The sequence below is a fragment of the Parasteatoda tepidariorum genome, chromosome 5 (genome assembly GCF_982258835.1).
Source record: "Parasteatoda tepidariorum strain Cologne lab strain chromosome 5, Ptep-v5.0, whole genome shotgun sequence".
NCBI lineage: Eukaryota > Metazoa > Arthropoda > Arachnida > Araneae > Theridiidae > Parasteatoda > Parasteatoda tepidariorum.
In genome coordinates this window covers 100,749,287-100,769,683 of record NC_141759.1, presented here as the reverse complement: position 1 = coordinate 100,769,683, position 20,397 = coordinate 100,749,287, and the positions used below count along the sequence as shown (strand labels likewise).

Below are 20,397 nucleotides of genomic sequence, written 5' to 3'. Positions count from 1 at the left end.
CATTTAACAAAATATAAATAATATAATATTTTTTATTAGTTATTTAGCTTAACAAAGGTGTATAACACAAACTGACTTCTCACAACTGTAAAACTTCATCAACACAATAAATACCAATGTTAAGCGTGCACAAACACGTTAGTATACGAAACTACTGTTTGTAGTTATTTGTGTCTCAAAGTCAGTAGCTATGCCAGCGTCATCAATACAGTTTCTGGTTTCAAAATTTGCAAGTACAAGAATTTCGTACCTTTTTTAAAATATCTTGTTAACAATGAAGAAATGTATCTTGAAGAAAATTAACAGATGAAAGTATATGTAATAACAAAACAAAATGCAATAGCAGAACATTTTAATTTTTTTTTGGGGGGGGGGCTTGTTTGTTAGAGGGTTGCACCCCCTTTTATATTATTCCGCCGGTGCCCTTGTGACAACTATAATAAAAAGGTTTACCATTTGCTTTTCTTTTTTACCTAAGTGACAATATTTTTCAAAAGAGCTTTAAAAATAATTTTTAATCCTTTTAGGATGAAAGGTTTGAAATTTCAACATTTTTGCTCTATTGAAAAATGCTTTTTAGTGCAAACATTTTCGTGACAATGAAAAAAAAATTTAGTAAATGGCTGCCGTAAGGTTACATGCTTTCTGTGCTATCTCTTATGTAATGCTTACTAGGTGATTAAAGAACAGGCTTGATATTCTATGAAGTTTTATTATTGTGATATTTTTATCAAATTTGAGTGAAATTTTACCATTTATAAGAGTTTTCTGTAATGAGTCATGATGTTTTCTACACTAGGGAACGCTGCAGGCTCGGTACTGCCTAAATTTCCAGGTTACTGTTTCCGTTGTATTTTAAAGCCATTTGGCATTGTTGTGTTTTGAGATTCTTGCAAACAATGTATTTGATTACTTATAACTTGTGTTTCCAGTGCTAACAATACTTTGTTTACCATGCTAAAAGTGTTAACACTAACGTAAGATGGTGCACAGCTTGCAACAAGAACAAACAGTAATAAACTTATGGAAAGAGGCCAAATCAAGGCTGCTAAAAAAGCGAGTTATTCAAAATCTAGCAAACATGTCACCTTTTTTAACAATATAGCTCTAAATAACTAAAACAAATTTTTACTTCAAACTCACCAGAATTACATAATAACATTAATATCCTATGAAATACGGCAGATTTGAGCTCAGAAATTATCTAATTTACTTCTTTTATTGAAAATAAAATTATCCGTTTGAAAATATCGCCTCACAGAATAACATGTAGTAAACAGCTGCAAACTTTCTAACCGGAACTAGAGCAGGCATACAACTCGAGATTGTTATTGTTTACATTTCTACGGAAAACACCATCCATAGCATCACGGAAATTTTAAAAAATATTTTTATTTAATAAAAAAGGAAAATATCGTAGTACATTCCTACAAAACTGAAAAGAAGGGAAGGGAGAATGGCTAAAGACATGAAACCGGTCTCTCCCCAGATGGCGTATTCGAGCGTTGTGATCGCAAATTAGCTTACATTTTTTATTGATAAATTCAATATAATTTGAGAAAAAGACTAGAAGAAATAAGTAGTCAAAAACGTTTCAATTCACTAACTGTAAATAAATCAAATACAATAACAGATACTCCTTAATTTAGTTTAGATGTTAAGTAATAGACTGTTTTCTATTAATAATTTTTCAATTTTGTAATGGAAATTAGGTGATTGGAATTCTCTAAACAACTTGCATAATTCTGTGCCACAAAAGTATTTATATATATATATTGAATTGCTAACAAGCTTAAATGTAAGATAACTCATTTCTACTATTTGTGACTAGAACTTTTAATAACTAAGAATAATTGTTTAACAATATAATAAACTGTAAAACCTTAAACTTTAGACCGTTTGCTTTTTGGGAAGATATTTTAATAAAATATTGAAAATTAATTCATTGAAATCTGGAAATTCTATATCTAATCTATAATTTGTTTGGTAAAAATACTTTTGTTTATTTTTATTTTCTTGCAATAGGGATTTAGGATAGCATTTTTGCTTTAAATAAAATTTATATTGGTTTTATTTTAATGTAATAAACATTGTTATTCCTACAAAAGACATGTTTTTTTTATCCTTTTTCTAACCTTTATGTTAAACTTTGTTGCCAGAGGTAATCATATTTAATATTACTCAGTAGATGATAGTAACTTTTTAATATTGCCCCTTTTTGGGGATATTTCCGTATCGTGATCTGTTGCGCCAACTACAATCGCCAAGGTGCGAAATATATTCTAAATTTGAAATATTCTTGGAAAAAAAACTTGTAGATGCCTGGGGATGACTACAAGTTATACCTTTCGAGTTGGTCCCTTTCAGTGATGTTTTTTTTTTTTTTTTAGTTTCTCGTATGACACTGCCCGGAAGTTTCCAAGATTTGGCGATTATTCTGCCACAGATCACGATATGGAAATCTCCCCTTGCTTTTATAATTCAACATGTGTGAACAATCATTTAAAAGCAAACACTTGACATGAAAGATAAATTTTAACGATTTTTGCATTTTCTGAAGAATTTTTTTTTTATGTTGCCTGTTACCAACTTTTCAAAAATTAATTAGTGAAGCTTTAATAACTGCTTCTCTGTTAATCATATTTGAACTATGGTGTATTTAGTGTAAAAAGTTTACACATAGTTGTGAAAGAAAAATTTATTACAAGGGTATGTCCAGGCCAAATTTACTACCGTTTAGCTGTACCTTCATAAATTCAACTTTAGGGAAACTGGTAGTTTCACAAAATACGTTTTATTAAAATTTTATTTTTCTATACCTTAAGAAATGATAAATCCATATTTTTAGCATATTGTTGTGTTGATTTTTTAATATAATTTTTAGTTTTCACAAATCGTACCTAAATTTTCGCAAGATAGGTACCTCTCAGGAAAACCTAGACAGACCCCTGAATTATGTTAAATTATCCTGTTAGTTACTTACAAGTTTCCTTCAAATCTAAATTTTAATTCAGTCCTGATGTTGAGTATTGCTAGCCATATTCAAAAATTAAATTAATCACCAACAATGATCAATTATTTTATTTTAAAACCATTTTTTGTTTCAAAAATGCCTAAAATTTTAAAATCACACAAATGATTTTTAAACATTGAACTTTTAAATCATTAAAATATTAAGGTAGAAGATAACCTATACAATTGAAATATTCTCAGTATTTTAGAATTTTAAAAAAAAAATTAAAATAATTTCAAACTATTTTTACATGAAGAATGAATTTGAAACATAGGTTTAAATTTCTATTGAGATACATTATTCTAATTTAAATAACTCACAGGAGTCTGTTTAGAAGAAATTTGGGTCGTTAACGGACCCTTCTCAAAATATCTTTTCATAAAAACGGACCCTTCACAAAATATTTTAACTTAAAAACGGACCCTTCACAAAATAATTTATCCTTCAATCGGACCCTTTACAAATTTGTTTATCTTCATTATTGTTTTGTTAATCGAATAAACCCTTCCCAGGGCAGAAAACAAGAAAGATGGATGTAAACGAATTATGTTTTGTCTTCGGCAGACGATTCTTCCATTATTCGTCCGAAATGAATATTCTGCGTTCAGCAGTATAGGCTAAATATCAAATGTTGCATCTCTAATTTAGAAGCAGCAATTGCTGTTTATTTTTAAAAATTTAATTTTTTTATTATAATTTTACAGTGCCGAGCATAATTTTGTATCTATTTACAATTTAAAAAGTCCTTGAAAAAGTCTTTTTTTGCAATAACGGACCCTATTTGCACAAATTCACAAAAGCGGAGCCTGGTTGAAAGAATGTGACTTAACGTTTATTTTATATCAGGGTTGGCAAGGTTTAGGACAGAATGGATTAATCCATGGTTTAAACCGTCCTGTCCAAAACCCATTTGTCCAAAACTGTCTTAAACTGTCCAAAACCCTTTCACTCAAATTATGTCACAATTTTATCTGAACAATATTTAAGAGGTAAAGTAAACATAGAACTAATAACATATTGATAATTAAATCTACTACAGAATATTTGTTTTTAAAAGTATAATGTTTTATTAATATTGTTTGACTCTTCAATTTAAACATTAAACAAAGGAAGATTAATCAGTAATCAAGTTCAATTGGTCCTCTCATTCAATAGTGCATAACTGAAGTTGGACCTTGCCATACATGTTAAGCTATTAGGGACTAAGTGCTTGGTTAGTCATAAACAGGTTTATTTACCTATAGTACTATTCAAGAATACTGTTATTTCATTCATGTTCAATTCTTTTAGCATAGTGGTGATACATCACCAGTGTCAGTAACTGAAACTGATGTTATGCCCTTCAAAACTGTTAATACATTTTTCAGTTATTTTGTATTTTCAATTTAAACTAATATATTTAAAATTAAAAACAATTTTTTTTTAAAATAGATGTCTTTTTTATCATCCTGTGATGCAGAAATTATAACATTTCTTTAAAAAAATATTGTGAAAAATAAAAGGTTAATTTTGGAACAAATTTAGTATTTTTTTTAAGAAAAATTATTATTTTTTAATATTGCCATATTTATCCTTATGCAAAAATATTGGTTATCAGTATTAAAAGCATATTTATATTTAAAGGATTAGGTATTCACTTTTGTTGTTCAATGAATTATGGAGATTCAAAAATTATAAACCTTTTCCTATTATATTATATTATTTTCTTTTGATAAGTTAAAGTAAATTGTATAAAAAATATCAAATATTTATTGATACATATAATTATTTTGTGTACAATGGTTACACCTATAGAATTTTTTCCTTTTACCAAAGTTCAAGGTTTTGGACAGTTTTACCCAGTTTAGGACAGTTTTACCCAGTTTAAGACAGTAAAACCCATGTGTCCTGTCTAAAACCAGTTAAGGACGTCCAAAACCCCAACCCTGTTTTATATTCACAAATTACGAGTCATTTTTTCACAATTTTACAAAAACGGACCTTTCACAAAATGTCTGGACAGACCCCTGACTCGGGTTTTTTTTTTATCCCCTTCAAAAATCGCTCCTCTTTTCCAGGCCACCTTTCTTCTACTTTTGTAAGTGAGGGATTCAACTTGTACATCTAAACACCTCTAAATGGACTATATTGCTGCACTGCTACTATTATCTTAAAGTTGACTTATCAGATTTTATTGTTTCTCAATTTCTTTTATATTCCAAAAAGAAGATAGGGTGTATTTTGAGCCCTATGGCAGAATTTTTTCGGGCTTTCTGCTACAAACTTTCTTAGCATTCATATTTTTCTTTAAGATACTTATAATTATAACAATTACTGAACATTGTGTTTACAGAAGAAAATGTAGTAAAGTAACTGAAACATTGTGTTTGCAGAAGAAAATGTACAATAAAAATTTTTAATGGTAAAAGTAATATTTTTTTAAATTCTAATATTATGGGAGTTTTGTCGCATTTTGTAAGTGGAAAAATGCGCTAATTATTTTCCCTTTCAGAATTTTGTAAATTATTTCAAAAATTAATTGATAAATTAAAATCTGTACATAAATTTAAAAAATCATAATATCGGTGCAGTATCTCCAAAATAAAGATCGACAATGAGATCACGGAAATAGACTCCTTTTAAAAAAGAGATACTGAAATAAGTGTGTGTAAAACATAATTTACGTTTTTAAAAAAAATGGAAAAAGAACATCATTTCTAGCAGAGCTTGAAAAAAGCCCGTCCTCGGCGGTCAAAAATTCCCCTCGGACAACAAATTTCTCGAATCCAACGTCTGCGCGGACGGCCATTTTCCCGTTAATGTTCGTTTTGCTATCTCACAAGAGTTTAGCACCTCACTTCTAAAATAACCCTCTAATCTAGAAATACAGCAACTTACTGATCATATTGGAATTGATGTTTTCTCTGACGGGGAGTACTGTAGCGGTTGAAAGGGGCTTTTCAGCAATGAACTTACAAAAAAACACATTGCGTACTGGTCTTAAACAAGAAGCATTAAACGCAATTATGAACATCTACCTAAATGGAAAACCCCTTTCAGATTTCTGTGCAGAAACCTCTGTTAATCATTGGCTTGATTGTGGAACTGGCAAACGTCATATTTGATTCATTTAGAAAATGCAGTACCCTCGGATAAATTGACATTTCAGATAACTTGACTTTTGTCATTTAAATTATTTCATAAAAGAAATACTAGGTTTTACTATTAGTAACCTAGTATTTCTTTTACTGTATAATGTAATGTTAGTAATAAGTACGAGAAAATGATATTTTTATTTATTTAGAAGCTACGGGTTAGTTTCAAAGGAGGACGGGTACATTGTTGGACAAGCCGTCCTCGGGGACGGGTAAAATTTCTGAGTTTTTTCGAGCCCTGATTTCTTGAGCAAACTGTTTTAAACTTTCACGATTTCTGAATTTTTTCTTTTATATTGTTAAATTCTAGCTGATGCCTGTCATTACAGGCTTTTTTTAAGAAACCTGAAAGGAGAATAAAAAGATTTGTTCTTTCCTCTTTGATTTGCAAGAAAGACTTCTTTGAAAAAAAAAATTTTTAGAAAAATAAACTTTTTTCAAAAAATTTATGCAGAAGCAAAACCAAAATTTTTTCCTTCCCAAATTAAAAATCTTTCTGCAAAAACTTTTTAACGTTTGACGACTATGTTGCCGTGTTGGCGCAATTCTGCCTTAAGAACTTTGGGATGTTTAGCAGGGCTGATTGTGCTCCGGAAAAAATCCGGATTTCCGGATTTTTCTCCAACAGTGATCCGGAAGTTTCCGGAGATTGAAGGTTCAAATGTTTAAAAAATCATTGATCACAGAAGTTTCCGGAAATCAAATTTTCAAAGGTGGAACTTAAAAACTCAGTTTATTTTATTTGTTTGTAAGGGAGAGCAAGAGGGATACTTTATAAGCTTATATCCATGATTAATATTCATTTTTTATCAGTAAATAGTTGTTATAATCATAAACTCAGGAAAGAAAGACATATTTGTAAATTTTAATTACTTCTCCAGGTCATCATAAGAATGTGTAAATGGTATAGGTATATGTAAAATTTTAAATGTATTTTAAGTAAACTAAGAAATATTGAGAAAAAGGGGAAAAAAATCCTTGTTTAAATTTTTTTCTATTTAAACTTCTTTTTTTTTTAACTCAAGAAATATTCCAGAATTTTGGCTTGGGCTCACAATCACCCCTGGTTTAGACTAAAGCAAAAAACAAGGTTAATAGAGCTCAAATCAAAGTATAAAATGAACATACTATAGTTTCAGTGATATAAACGAGAAACTTTCTCAGTGGGGTCCGCCACATCCTGACCCCACGTCTCCCAAATAACTAAAATAATTTCTTTGGCAACAAGCTTTTTCAATATATTATTCTACCTTTTCTGTTTAAATTATAAGCCATTAGGAAAAAAAAGTCAAAATTGATAGTTATTTCCTTGCGAGAATTAATTGATGGTATTTTAGAGTCAAAACTCAAAGACAATATTAATGTATAAATCTATTTAATGTTAGTAATGAAGGTAACAATATAAATTTACTTATTACTTCAGTGTTTATTTCAAAGTTTGTTTTGTTAAATTATAGGAATTATAATTTAAATGATTTATATCCTTAAAAATTTTACTGAATTTCATTATTTAATTGAATATTTTGCTCCTTAGTTCCAAAAACACACGCATATGTCGCATATCACTAAAAATCAGTCAAGTATGTCTGGTTTTTTTATTTTGCAGAAAAGGCAATAAAGTCAAATTTTGTATAGCTCACTCCTAAAATTTTATATCATTTGTCAGTCTCTATTTCTTAATGTTGTTTGAACACCAAATGATAGTGGAAAATGATAGTAGAAAGACAAACACAAAAAAAAAAAGTGGTTTAACCAGTAGGGGCTGAGAAGCAAGCTTTAACAAGATAAGAAAGAGACAGGGAAAAAAACATGTGCCAAGGTGTTGGCAGGAACCCAATGGTGCAAAAAATCGAAAATTAGCATTCTGATTATTAGGAAAGGAATAAATTAGAACAAATTCCAATATTTTGAAATACAATCAAATTTATTTATTCCTTTTTTTTTTTGTTGCACCTTTGGGTTCTTGCTTTACTTACTCCTATCCCTATTCTTTTGTTATCTTGTTCAAGCTTGTTCTTCTGTCCCTATTGGCTGGCTCAGATTTTGCTATCATTTGTTGTTCAGACACTGAGGAAGGTTCTTGTTTGTAGAACTGAAACTATAGTAAGTCCGTTTCTCCACTTTTTTTGTGCTTTATTCACGTTGATTTTTCCTTTAGTCTACTTTTAATCTCATATTTCTTGATCGCCAAGAAGAGTTGCCCCATTCTAATAAACTTTGTTTCATTAGTAGAATGACAATCTACAACTTGTACATTTTCAACTCTGCTGGTTCCTGCATCTATTATCATGAATGGCTGAGAAGAAGAGAAGCTGGCATGTCTAGAGACGAAGTAAACTTTTTTTATTAACTTTCAAGTGAACTAAAAAGGAAAAATATAATTTTATTTTTTATCAAAACAAACACAGGGCACATCAGTAAGGCTGGACCCAGATTTTACAAGCCCCTTCCTCGAAACACAAAAAGTCTTATTTTTATATTGTCAAATTTTTGAAAACTTTTTATTCTGAGACCAGGATAGCCTGGTCTGTAGGGCCCTGGCCCCATGTCCAAGAGATCGTGGGTTCGATCCCCACCGGCCGAAAACTCCCCGTGTAGTAAATGGTGACTGATGCATGTTAAATCTGTCAAGTCACTAAATCCTCCGTATTCCTATAACAAATCAATACCTCGGAGGGTACTAATCCAGGGGTTTCCTTGTCTTCTGTGTTAGTGTTCAAAATTGCAAGACATTAGAAATGGCGGAGTTGAACATTAATAGTCGTAAACACAAAATTAGGTCAGCTGTTCAACTACGGTTATAAAAAATAAAATATAAAAATCCTTTATCCTACCGTAAGTAATCCTTTTTTTTTTTTTTTTTTTTTTTTTTTTACCTGTAGTTTACCGTGAATGACCAAAGGCAAGAGAATGTAGATTTTAACAAGTGAATCCCCAAATATTAGTTATACCCAATTTTTTTAAAAATTTATTTGTTGATATTATTATATTTAATATCTGCTAAAGATGGATTTGGAGAAACATCAGTGTTCGGAGTACTGGTTAAATGCATATTGGGCAGTGGCACTTAACTAGACCTATTACATATTTCGGTCATTTACCAAAGCGACTTTGTGAAGTCAACAGCCACCAATTTCGGTCATTCACAGTAACATAGATATAATTGAATTTTAAGCTAACAACAGAGACTAATTTTAAGATAAGCTATTTTAAAAAAAAAAAATTAAGGAATTTTATTTGCCTCTTAGCAGTCTTTGTGTCCCTGAACAAAGGTCCCCAACTCCCCCACCCCCTTAAATATGGCGTTGTACATCAGTTTCAAAAACTTTGGAATGAATTTTCAATACTGGATGAAATGATACGCCTTACATTTTTTGTATAAGGTTTGACAAAAATAAATTTTCTTTTTTTTCCCCTTTTTATCCATTTGAAAAATCTTATTTTTAAAAATTTATCTTATTGCATTTTTAGTTTTGTGTCTGTTTATGTCAAAAATTCGACAACATTTTTATTAACAATGGAACTATTCTTTTTCCTGGCTATACAAAAGTAAAAGCTTTGCATCAAAGTTAATATATTTCTAATGTAATTTATTTTAATTCTTCTTATTTTCAGGAAATGAAACTGATGTATGGATTAATATTTTCTCTTAAGTCATTTGTCCAAAAGTTGTCTCCAGTGGATTGGTAAATATTTTTATTTTATTTATTTATTTTATTTATTATTATTTTTTTAAAAAATATAGGCGCTGTTAACAGGGGGAGAAGGGGCTACTTGCTGCGTTCTCTTAAAATCTCTTTTTAAGTTCTGCTCACTATTCGAGACTAATAACAAAAGTTTTCATACATCATCATTGGTTTACATTCAGCTAAGTTAAAAAATTAAAAATAATGAATCTTTTATTGAGATATTTGAATAAATGTAAGAAAAATGCCCTTTTTTTATATGTGAAATTTTGAAAGCTATATTTTAATTTCGCCCTCTCAAAAATAGGGTTCTTGCAATGCCTATGGGGAAAATATGTGTAGATTGTAAAAATTTTAATTTATACTCATTATCTGAAATTGTGCTATTGTTGATGGTTTATGCTTATTTGTTTCAAAGCTTTCATGCTACTTACTAAAGCATATTTCTATCTGTTGAATTACATACTATTTATTTGAACTAAATCAATTAAAAAATTCAGTTGTTCAATGCGCATAATTGACTGGCTGTGTGCGAACAACAAATACTGATATATCATTAATTAATGTAAATGACAGAATTTTCTTATAAAATTAATATTACGTCAGGGCCGTAATATAACAGGGCCCATCCGCCCGTCCTTGGCGGTCAAGACTTCCCAGCGGACAACAAGTTTGTCGAATCCGACGTTCACTCGGACGGCCAGTTTCCCGTTAATGGTCGTGATATATTTTCAAGTTTTGTTATCTTACAAGAGTCTAGCGCCTCGAGTCTTATCTTACCTTACTCCTTATCTTACAAGAGTCTAGCCTAGAAATACACCAGCATTCTGCGCATGGTGGAATTTATGTTTTCTCTGTCTGGGAGTACTGCAGCGGTCGAAAGGGGCTTTTCACCAATGAACTTACAAAAAAAAAAAAAAAAACACATTACATACTGGTCTGAAACAAGAAGCGTTAAATGCAATTATGATTATTTACCTAAATGGATAACCCGTTTCAGATTTCTCTGCAGAAACCTCTGTAAATCATTGGCTTGATTGTGGAACTGGCAAACGTTAGATTTGATTCATTTAAAAAACGATGTACTCTCTGATAAATTGACATTCTAGATAATTTGACCTCTGTCATTTAAATTATTTCATAGAAGAAGTAAATCATTTCATGAAAGAAATACTAGGTTACTATTAGCAACCTAGTATTTCTTTTATTACTGTATAATGTAATCCTAGTAACTACTAATTCATTGTGCAATTTAATTTACATAAATGTTTGTAATAAATAAGAGAAAATTATATTTTAATTTATTTAGAAGCTACTGGTTAGTTTCAAAGGAGGACGGGTACATTGTTGGACAAGCCGTCCTCGGGGACGGGTAAAATTTCTGAGGTTTTTCGAGCCCTGTATTACGTGATATGATTGAGATGAATATATTTTGGTAAAATACAAAGAGGGTGTTATGTTAACATATTTTTTATTATTTAAAATATAATATATGTTTCCATAAAAAGAAAATTTCAAATATGTATTCAAAATTTTTTTGCTCACATTTTTTGAGTGTAATGAAGATTATTTGATAAAAAATAATGAAAATAATTTATGAAAATATTTAAAAATGTGTGAAATTATAATAATAGCTGTAGCAATAATGGGAAGAAAAAAAGACTGGTAAATCAACTCCTTTTTTTTTTTTTTTTTGTTATATCTTAAGACAACCCACTTAAATAAGAATTTTATCAGATCCTTTTAAATGGGTGTTATTAAAAAAAAAAATAAAAAACGTTGTGCGTAGAAGCATCCAAAAGCTACTGTTTTTTAAAAAGTGATGACTTTTTGCAGATTTAGCTGACTTTTTCCTCATATATTGCAGTATGTAATAAATTAAGTGATATATTTTAGCACTTTTTCTTTTTTTTTAATTCATGGAGAAAAGGGGTCCTTTTTTACGTCTGTATTCACAAAAATGCATGAGTAAAGAAAATTGAAGCATGAAACTGAGTGGATAGAGTAAAAGCGTATGTTTCCCCTTAGAGTTGTTTCAATACAATCGGACTCCTCTTGGTCAATTTTTTGTTGCGGTGATAATGTAGAATTTCGGAATTGTTGAATGTACAATGGTGGAAATGTAGAACCATCTTGGCTTGCAATAACATGGCTAAAAATAATATTTTTTACTGATCTTGAAATAATACTTCTTTGATCATTTAAAATGATGATTTATAATTATTTTCTATATTTTATTTAAAGCAAAGAAGGATTCCTGAACTATCGTACCAGCAGGTACAAATTAAATTTCTACGAGACTGGAACTGGACTCAAACTGATTATGAACACGGATGTGAACTCCACAAATGTTCGAGAATATCTACAGAAAATATACAAGGAAGTGAGTCAATTACATTTAAATGGTTCTGTTACGCTTGCATATTTTTTTTTAGCATATATAATCTTTCAAATCTTTGGCTGTTTCTATATAAACATGCTATACTCTGTCCTGATTAATTTCAATTCCTCTTTTGGGGGGGGGCTTTTTATTTTTTTGCTTTTTTGGGGGGGGGGATTGCCTGGCTATTTTATTTTATAACCGTCATTGAACAGCCGACCCAATTTTTGGGTTTACGGCTACTAATGTTCAACTCCGTAGCCTTGTAATTTTGAACCCAATCCGGAAGACAGGAGAACTGCTGGATCAAGTATTTGGAGAAATTTGTGTTTGTGGAGGACTTTTTGATGGAACTAACCCACATTTTCGTTACATGGAGAAGAAGACCACGAGAAGCTCCCACGGTTAGCCTGGCGGCAAGGGCACTCTAAACCTTGATCCGACTACCACTGAGAATATTTCGCGTCAGCACTGTCGTCGGTGCGAGCCGGATGCGGAATTCGTATCGACCGACCATCGCAGGGATCGCACCCCGGTTCACCTCATTGGAAGGCAAACGCTCTGTCCCCTGAGCCATTGCGACTCTGAATACCACACTGAGAATATTTCACGTCAGCACTGTCGTCGGTGCAAGCCGGATGTGGAATTCGTATCGACCGACCATCGTCGGGATCGCACCCCGGTTCACCTCATTGGAAGGCAAACACTTTGTCCCCTGAGCCATTGCGTTTAAGATTGCCTGGTTAATAGAGGACTGGGCCCACGTCTTAGAGGTCGTGGGTTCGGTCCCCACCGGAAGAAGACTCCCTGTGTAGTAAGTAGTAACTGATGCGCCTTAAATCTGTCGAGTCACAAAGTCCTCCGTGTTCCCATAACAAATCTTACCTCTGGAGGTACTGATCCAGGAGTTTCCTTGTCTTCTGGATTGGTTCAAAATTACATGGCTACGGAGTTTAACATTAGTAGTTATAAATCGAAAATTAGGTCGGCTGTTCAATGATAGTTATAAAATAAAATAAAAAAAATTAAAGTTCTTAAAAACCAGATTTATTATGGCTGCTAGTTCTTATAAATTTAGTTGTTATTGAGAACAGATTGTCCTACTTTGTTTATAGCTACCAATGGATTTTCCTCTATTTTTCCTCAATTTCTGGTTTCAACCAAAATTCTTTTTATATCTTACTATGTATAAAAATCTAATGCAGTTTTCCATTGTTGTGCGTGCATTATTATTGGCATAAATACCACTACTTGGGATCCAGATTTTCCTTATTCATTTTCATATTGTTTTGGTTGCCATCAGCATAAATTAATAATAGTCATAAAGGTATTGTTTTTCTCTAAATATTTTTGTACCCCTAATTTATTTTCCTGTACTGCTATCATTACTGTTTCAATTCAAGAGTTTAAATCTAAGAGAATTGTTTTTATAATTATTATAATGCTCTCTAATCTTAAGTTTATAATAAAATTATTTAGAAAAGTAGTCTAATTTTATTAACAGTTTTACAATTATTTTTGTGCGAATAACATTAATATACTATTATAAATTCCTTTTAAAGAGATCTGTTAAATGATTTAGAACTTCAGCTTCATGCAGAATGAGATGCAAGCAAAAACAGTATTTAACATATTCTTCCGTCTGGTTAGCGAAAATATTAAATGGGGTTGTGAATTCATTAAATTTGTTTGCACAATATAATATTTCAACAATATAAATTCTATTTTAAAAAATGATTACTACTTAGAAAAATTACTTCTGTTCACCAATAGGTAATTATAGTATTAATAGATAATATTATTAGGATGTGGAAGCTCAAGCAAATAGAATTCCTTTAAGTACATATATATTAAGTGAATAATTTTAACTTTTATAGAAAAACTGTTTTCTGCCAAGTAATAACAATTATTGTGAAGCAATCATCAGGCTGTGAACAGGAAATTTAACCCCCTGCAGGGTATCCGCGCACCTGGAAAGTCATGAATTTCGGTATTGAACAAAATTTGTCATGAAATGTCATGATTTTAACTATTTTTCATAAAGAATCATGAAAAGTCATGGATTTAGGTCACCAAAAAATAGAATTTTTAAAATGGAATCTACCCCCCCCCCCTCCCCTAATTATATAGTGTTCCGAATATCTGAATTAGTGACAAAATCCCCACTCACAGTCATATTTGATTAAGACATAAAATGTTTTTATCATGTTCTTTAAAAATTATGGTGTTCTTTCAAGAAATGAAAGAAAAAAAACATCATTTCTAGAACGAATTATCTTTTAAACTTCTGTGATTTCAGATTTTTTTCTTGTTATTTATTCTTTTTTACTTTATCAGTTTTAAATTTTGGTTGAATCAAGGCAGTCATTGGTGAATTTTTTTTATTTTGAAATGAGAACAGAAAAATCAGAAGTGTTTCTTTCCGATGAACAAGAAAAATATCTTTAGATTAATTCTGCAGAAAAAAAGGAAGAAAATTATTTGCTTTTGTATTTTTTTCAGCTATTTTATTGCTTCAACTCTTTCTTTACTCTGTTTTTTAAATTTAAAATCTATAAATATGAAGATGCAGAGTATAACAGTTTTGGTTATACCTATCATTTCAATGAATGTTATTATAATGCTTTTTTAAATTTATTGTTGTGCTTTTGTCGGAGAAAATAGTAACTTCGTTAAGTCATGTAAGTCGTTAAGTAAGCTCCTAGTATTTTAGAAAATCCCTGAAGATTACAGAGTTCTTGAAAAAAATCCTTATAAAAATGATTGTATAACTTATTATATTGTTTGCTTAGAAGTTAAATTGAGTAATATGTATTGCTAAATTATATGGCAAAATTAACGGTTGCCACCAACCACATAGAAGCTATAAATAATAAATGGTGATAAAAAGTTGTCTGCCAGTCTTCACTTAGTCGCCATTCTTATGTCAAAAATGCACCCCACATGCATTTTTTTATGCACCCCATTTCCTAAAAATGCACATGAGATGCATAATAAATATTTTTTTAAATAAATGTGAAATTATTATGAATATTTCATGATGTTTTGAAGAATGCATTATTTCACACATGTCTCTTAAAATGTTTCTTCATTTTATAAATTAACATTGTAATATTTAGCATATTCTGAGACATTTTTCAAAAAGAAAAAATTCCTTATCTTACATTGTCAATATCAATACTTTTTTTAATCTTTAGAGGATTATAAACAAAGGTAATACCGAGGCCTACAGTAAGTGATGATCATTCATAAACCGATTAAATAACGTATCAACTGCAAAACAGCTTTTAATGAAGATAAATAGCAATCCCAGAGTCTATTTTATTTTATTTATTGAATAGCTGACCCAATTTTTAGGTTTTACGACTACTAATGATCAATTCCGTTGCCTTGTAATTTTGAACCCAATCCGGAAGAGAAGGGATAAATTTGCCTTCGTGAAGGACTTTTTGATGGAACTAACCCACTCCCACTCTTAGCCTGATGGCAAGAGGACTCTATACCATGATCCACCTACCACTGAGGATAATTTACGTCAACACTGTGGTCAGTGCGAGCTGGTCGACAAATTAGTATAGTCAGGGAAAGTTACAATTGTTTACAAAAACTTGGAAAATTCCTATATCATACCTGGAAAATGACCAGTCTTAGAATGTCAATAACAGTAATCAGTTATCGAAATTTAATTTAAATAATTCCAACATCTATTAAAATTATTTTATAAAATTCCACTTTTTAGTGAAACTTTTGCATGTTTCCATTCTCATTCTATTATTGCTCATGAAATCTAATATTTGATATTACAAATAAAAAAAATTAAAGTTTTCTGATGAAAAATTGCATGGTATAGATAAAATATGGTATGGATTTTCATTAAAATTTACCTAATATACCTGAAAAAGCTAGGGAATTTTTTTTTTTTCTGAAATTGAATGGGAACCCTGTGAAATTTCTATTAAGAAATGCTTATTAAAATAGTTACTCTTCTTTGTTGAGAATTTTATTAATTTGTGTTATTAAAACATTTTTTAATTATTAAGCATTTTGTAACTTTTCTTCATTTTTCTTTAATTCTAAAATTTTTATTTATATATTTGTGATAATATTCTATTTTCAAATTAATTTTTGGGATTATAAAAAGTTTGGATATGAATGTTATTCAAATATATGTTACAGTACCACTGTCTAAAATGAAATTTATATTATTCCCTTTTCAAAATTATGCATTAAAAAATATAATAAACAATAAAAGAAAATTCTTTATAAAGATTAATTCTTATTAAAGCTGATCTAATGGAGAAAAATTTCCTATCTATTTAAATGTGTAGTTATTAGTGTAATACATTTATATTTTATAATGCACTATTCTTTTATTATATTACATTTGATTATACATTATATTATATTTGAAAATACAAAATACTCTCTATGTCTCGAAGTTGAAAGGGAGCTAGAAAAATTTCGAGAGAGCTAGTTTTCGAAATAACAAGTTCAGAACTATATATATTTTAAAAAGGAAAAAAAAAAATTTATTCTAAAATATTACTCTAAAATATAGAGTCATGAAACATAAGAATAACTACTATTGAATGTGTGTGTAATGATAGTTAACTATAAGTCTAAATACGACAATGATAATTGTATTTTTAAGAGTAAGACAAGAACAATTATGCATTAAATAGCAAAGAATTGGTTTACAATTTTTCCGAAGAAATTCATTTTCAATTTCGAAAAAAAAATTCGACATCGCAAGGTTTTGAGAAGAAACCCTTCAACATAGGAATTCAAATTAACATTAGGTGTGGATATATAATGCCAAGGGAGATAATATTTTTTTGACACAACAAGGTTTTCTAAGCATTGAAGTTCGAGATATCGAGAGTATACTGTAGCACTTAAGTAAGATGTGTTATTTTTGTTTCTAAACAATGTTTTTTTCTTCTTTTCTGTAGATATTATGTGTGCATTTTAGCTATAAAACACTTTCCCTCATGATGTAAGGGATTTAAAACTTTTTATTAATTACTTTATGAAACTGATATTGTAAGAAATTATTTTGCTAAAAATGTGCATCCCTTACTACTCTATAGTATTTTTATAAACTTATTTTCTTTCCTTTTTTGAAATTAAATTTGCTAGCTGAAATTCGTAAATTGAGTTACAGACATTTTACTATTCCATGCTAAATAATGATCTGCCTCATCCCCTTGGCAGAATAGCAGTGACACGGCGACATTGTTGCAGAATGTTAAAAGTTCTTGCAGAAAAATTTTTATTTTCAAAAGTAAAGAACAATTTAGTTTTCTTTCCTACAGAAATTTACACATATTATTTGAATCATGCATTTAGATAATCACTTTTTGACACTCTCAATTTACACCAATGATATCGTAAATCGATGTAATGTTTCGATTGTATTTTCGGCAGTTATTGATATTGATTTTCCCCTGGTTTTTAAATATAACGATATATTTCAAACAATATAAAAAAAATTCAAATCGTGTGTTTGAGTATTTACTTTTTAAGGCAGTGGTTCTATTGAATTTTAAGCAGTTATTGCTTTTGATTTCTCCATAGTTTTTAAATCCGATATTTTATATATTATTTATTACAACAACCTAATCTCAAAATGAAACTCGCATTTGAGGAGTCCGATTCGCGTGGTTTCCTCGTCGATCTTTTTTTTTTTTTCCCCAATTGCTACTACGGAATTCATGATTTTTAATTATTTTTTTTCTCATGTGCTGATTATTTACAAAATACAAAGAAAAAAATTATTTGCTCGTTCCCCTACCCCCAGCAAAATTGCGAGAATGTCACCCATAATATTAGAATAAAAAAAATTTTAATGAAATTAAAATATATATATATATATATACTTTTTTTGTAAACACAGCGCTTTTATTATTTTAAATAAGTAACATATATGTTTGTTATTATTAAAAGTATCTTGCAGAAACATATTAGTTCTAGAGAGTTTTGTCGCAGTTAACTCAAAAACTACCGTAGGGTGCCACATAAGGAACTCCCAAGGCTTCTAATTGTCAGAGAGGGAAGCAGGACACAAAATTAATATTAGTCCATTGATCCAAGACCAATTAAATTTCACTCAAACCACCATAAATTATTTTCAGTTGATTGATGTGAAGTTGATGTTTTTTTTTCACATTTGGTCTGTGTTTCTGTCACAAAAGTGCTCATTTCATAATAATTGTGGCATAATGCATTCTCCATATTGTAATTTTCCATTTAAATTCACTTTATTGACTTTTTTTTTCAATTAGTCTTATAGAGTAGAGACATGTTAACGAATCAGTGAAAATGAGTACAAACAAGTAAAATCTTTCAGCTACTGATCCTTCAAGCAAATGATGTTAATCTCTACGTCTGTTTTTTCCCCCTTACTTAAAAAAGACATTGAGTTGTAGAAATTGACATTTAATTCAAAAATTGAGACAAGTGAGTGAATGACATATAGGTATATTTCAGTTACATAAATTGGAATATCATAACCTTATTGGTCATCCCCGTGGCAGAATTGCGACGACACGGTGACATTGTTGTAGAACGTTGTTGAGTTTTTGCAGAAAGATTTTTCTTTTGCGGAGGGAGAAATTGTGGTTTTCCTTTCTACATAATTTTCAAATTCTAGTTTACTATCGTTTAATTTATTTACGAATTTTAATTTGTGTAATGATTTACAAAATTCGAAAGAGGAAATAACTAGTGCATTTTTCCGCTTACAAAATACGAGAATAAAATATTAGAATGGAAAAAATATTAATTTTACAATTAAAATTTTTTATCCGCTGTTATTCTATACATGTTGCGTAGCGTTTTTAAAAAGTACTTAAAGGTGCTTATTTTTGTTTCTTAAAAGCTCTTAAAGGTGCTTTTTTCATGATGATTTTTAAAAAGTGCTTAATTTTTCCTTTTCGAAAATGGGATTTTTTCCTTTACCGTATCAATTTTCACTGCGTATTAAGCGAAAGCGTGGTTTTCACTTTGTTCTATTAAACGTTTTCACAAATCATTCAACCACAATCCATTTCGTCGTACCGTCGGCCCGCAACGTATGATAGCACCCCAATCATGTTACATGTTTGATGAAATACTTGGGAGTCTGCTTGTACGTCTACAGAGCTGGATTCGGTGATATTCTACCACTTTCCTGTGCAACTCTGCTGCAGTTTGCAAGATATTCTCCATTTCAGACCTCATTTTCCACCCTCTAAAATTGAACCGAAAAATCTTGATCTTTTTATCATGGCTAATACAATCAAGAAAAGAATTCTTTGTCAGAAACTAGTTATAGTTATTTTATTATGTAAAAACTATTTTACATTTTGTTAATGTATATAGCGCTTAAAAATATTTTTTGAATGCTTAAAAAGTATTTAAAAGGTGCTTATTTTTTGTTGCGAGATTTGGCTGCGCACCCTGCTGTACCTTCTATTTTAAACACAAAGTTTCTGTTACTTTAATTTAGTAATTGTTATGATTAAAAGTATCTTAAAGCAAAATATTAGTGCTAGGAAAGTTTATCGAAGAAAGCCCAAAAAAATTCTGCCACAGTGTTGGTCATTAAGATACATTCTAAAATCTCACTTTCCGTCCCATTAAAGTCATAAAACAAGCATGAAATACACTGGGAACTGGAAAATAGCCATTTTCCTGATTTGTGAAATTAAATAGGAATAAAATAATTTTTCTCTGCACCTATATGATTGTTGGGGTACCTAGATATGCTTCACTTTATGAATGAAAGCAATAATTTTTTATATTATTTTGCAGGTGTATGTTGAGTATGTGGTGAAAAATCCTGAATGTAAATTAAATAAAGAAATTGTTAGTGAGGTGTTCAAGTCAAAATTAGACAAATTAGTAAGAAGTCTTCCCATCTTTAATAATCGAGTCATCTGAATCATCAAATCTTTGTCATTCTGTAAAAATAATCTTATATAACACATTTAATTATGTTATTTCCATATTGTTGTGAATTTCTTCTAATAAATTTATTTGTATCATTCATCTTGAAATGTCTTGTGAATCTCTCTACTGATGATTTCTTTGTAGGACAAATAGTGTGTATTATATTTTCATATTTCTAATGCCATAAATTTAAAGAATAAAATGCTTAAGTTATCTTCTTTTTTTTTAAATCAAATCTGCCGAGTCTCCTGT

The 20,397-nt window shown here is 29.9% G+C and overlaps 1 protein-coding gene across 2 annotated transcripts; it reads left to right on the top strand.

Annotated features, from left to right (window-relative positions):
* The first annotated feature begins 1,507 nt into the window (after positions 1-1,507).
* Bet5 (blocked early in transport 5) lies at positions 1,508-20,244 on the top strand. 2 transcript variants are annotated; one of them, XM_087164637.1, is made up of 5 exons: positions 1,508-1,798; positions 8,377-8,479; positions 9,763-9,833; positions 12,078-12,216; positions 20,008-20,244. In XM_087164637.1, exons 2-5 carry the CDS (start codon positions 8,381-8,383, stop codon positions 20,134-20,136), a joined length of 438 nt encoding a protein of 145 aa, XP_087020763.1. In that variant the 5' UTR covers positions 1,508-1,798; positions 8,377-8,380; the 3' UTR covers positions 20,137-20,244. The 2 variants fall into 2 exon arrangements, with proteins under 2 accessions (XP_087020763.1, XP_087020764.1); XM_087164638.1 differs by having other exon boundaries at positions 1,595-1,798; positions 8,380-8,479.
* The last annotated feature ends 153 nt before the right edge of the window (positions 20,245-20,397 follow it).

Excerpts from the sequence above, each read along its gene's own strand:
- Bet5 (XM_087164637.1), top strand. The coding sequence starts at position 8,381 with ATGACAATCTACAACTTGTACATTTTCAACTCTGCTGGTTCCTGCATC. Across the intron at positions 8,480-9,762 it reads CTGGCATGTCTAGAGACGAA|GAAATGAAACTGATGTATGG; the intron begins GTAAACTTTTTT and ends TCTTATTTTCAG. Across the intron at positions 12,217-20,007 it reads TACAGAAAATATACAAGGAA|GTGTATGTTGAGTATGTGGT; the intron begins GTGAGTCAATTA and ends ATTATTTTGCAG.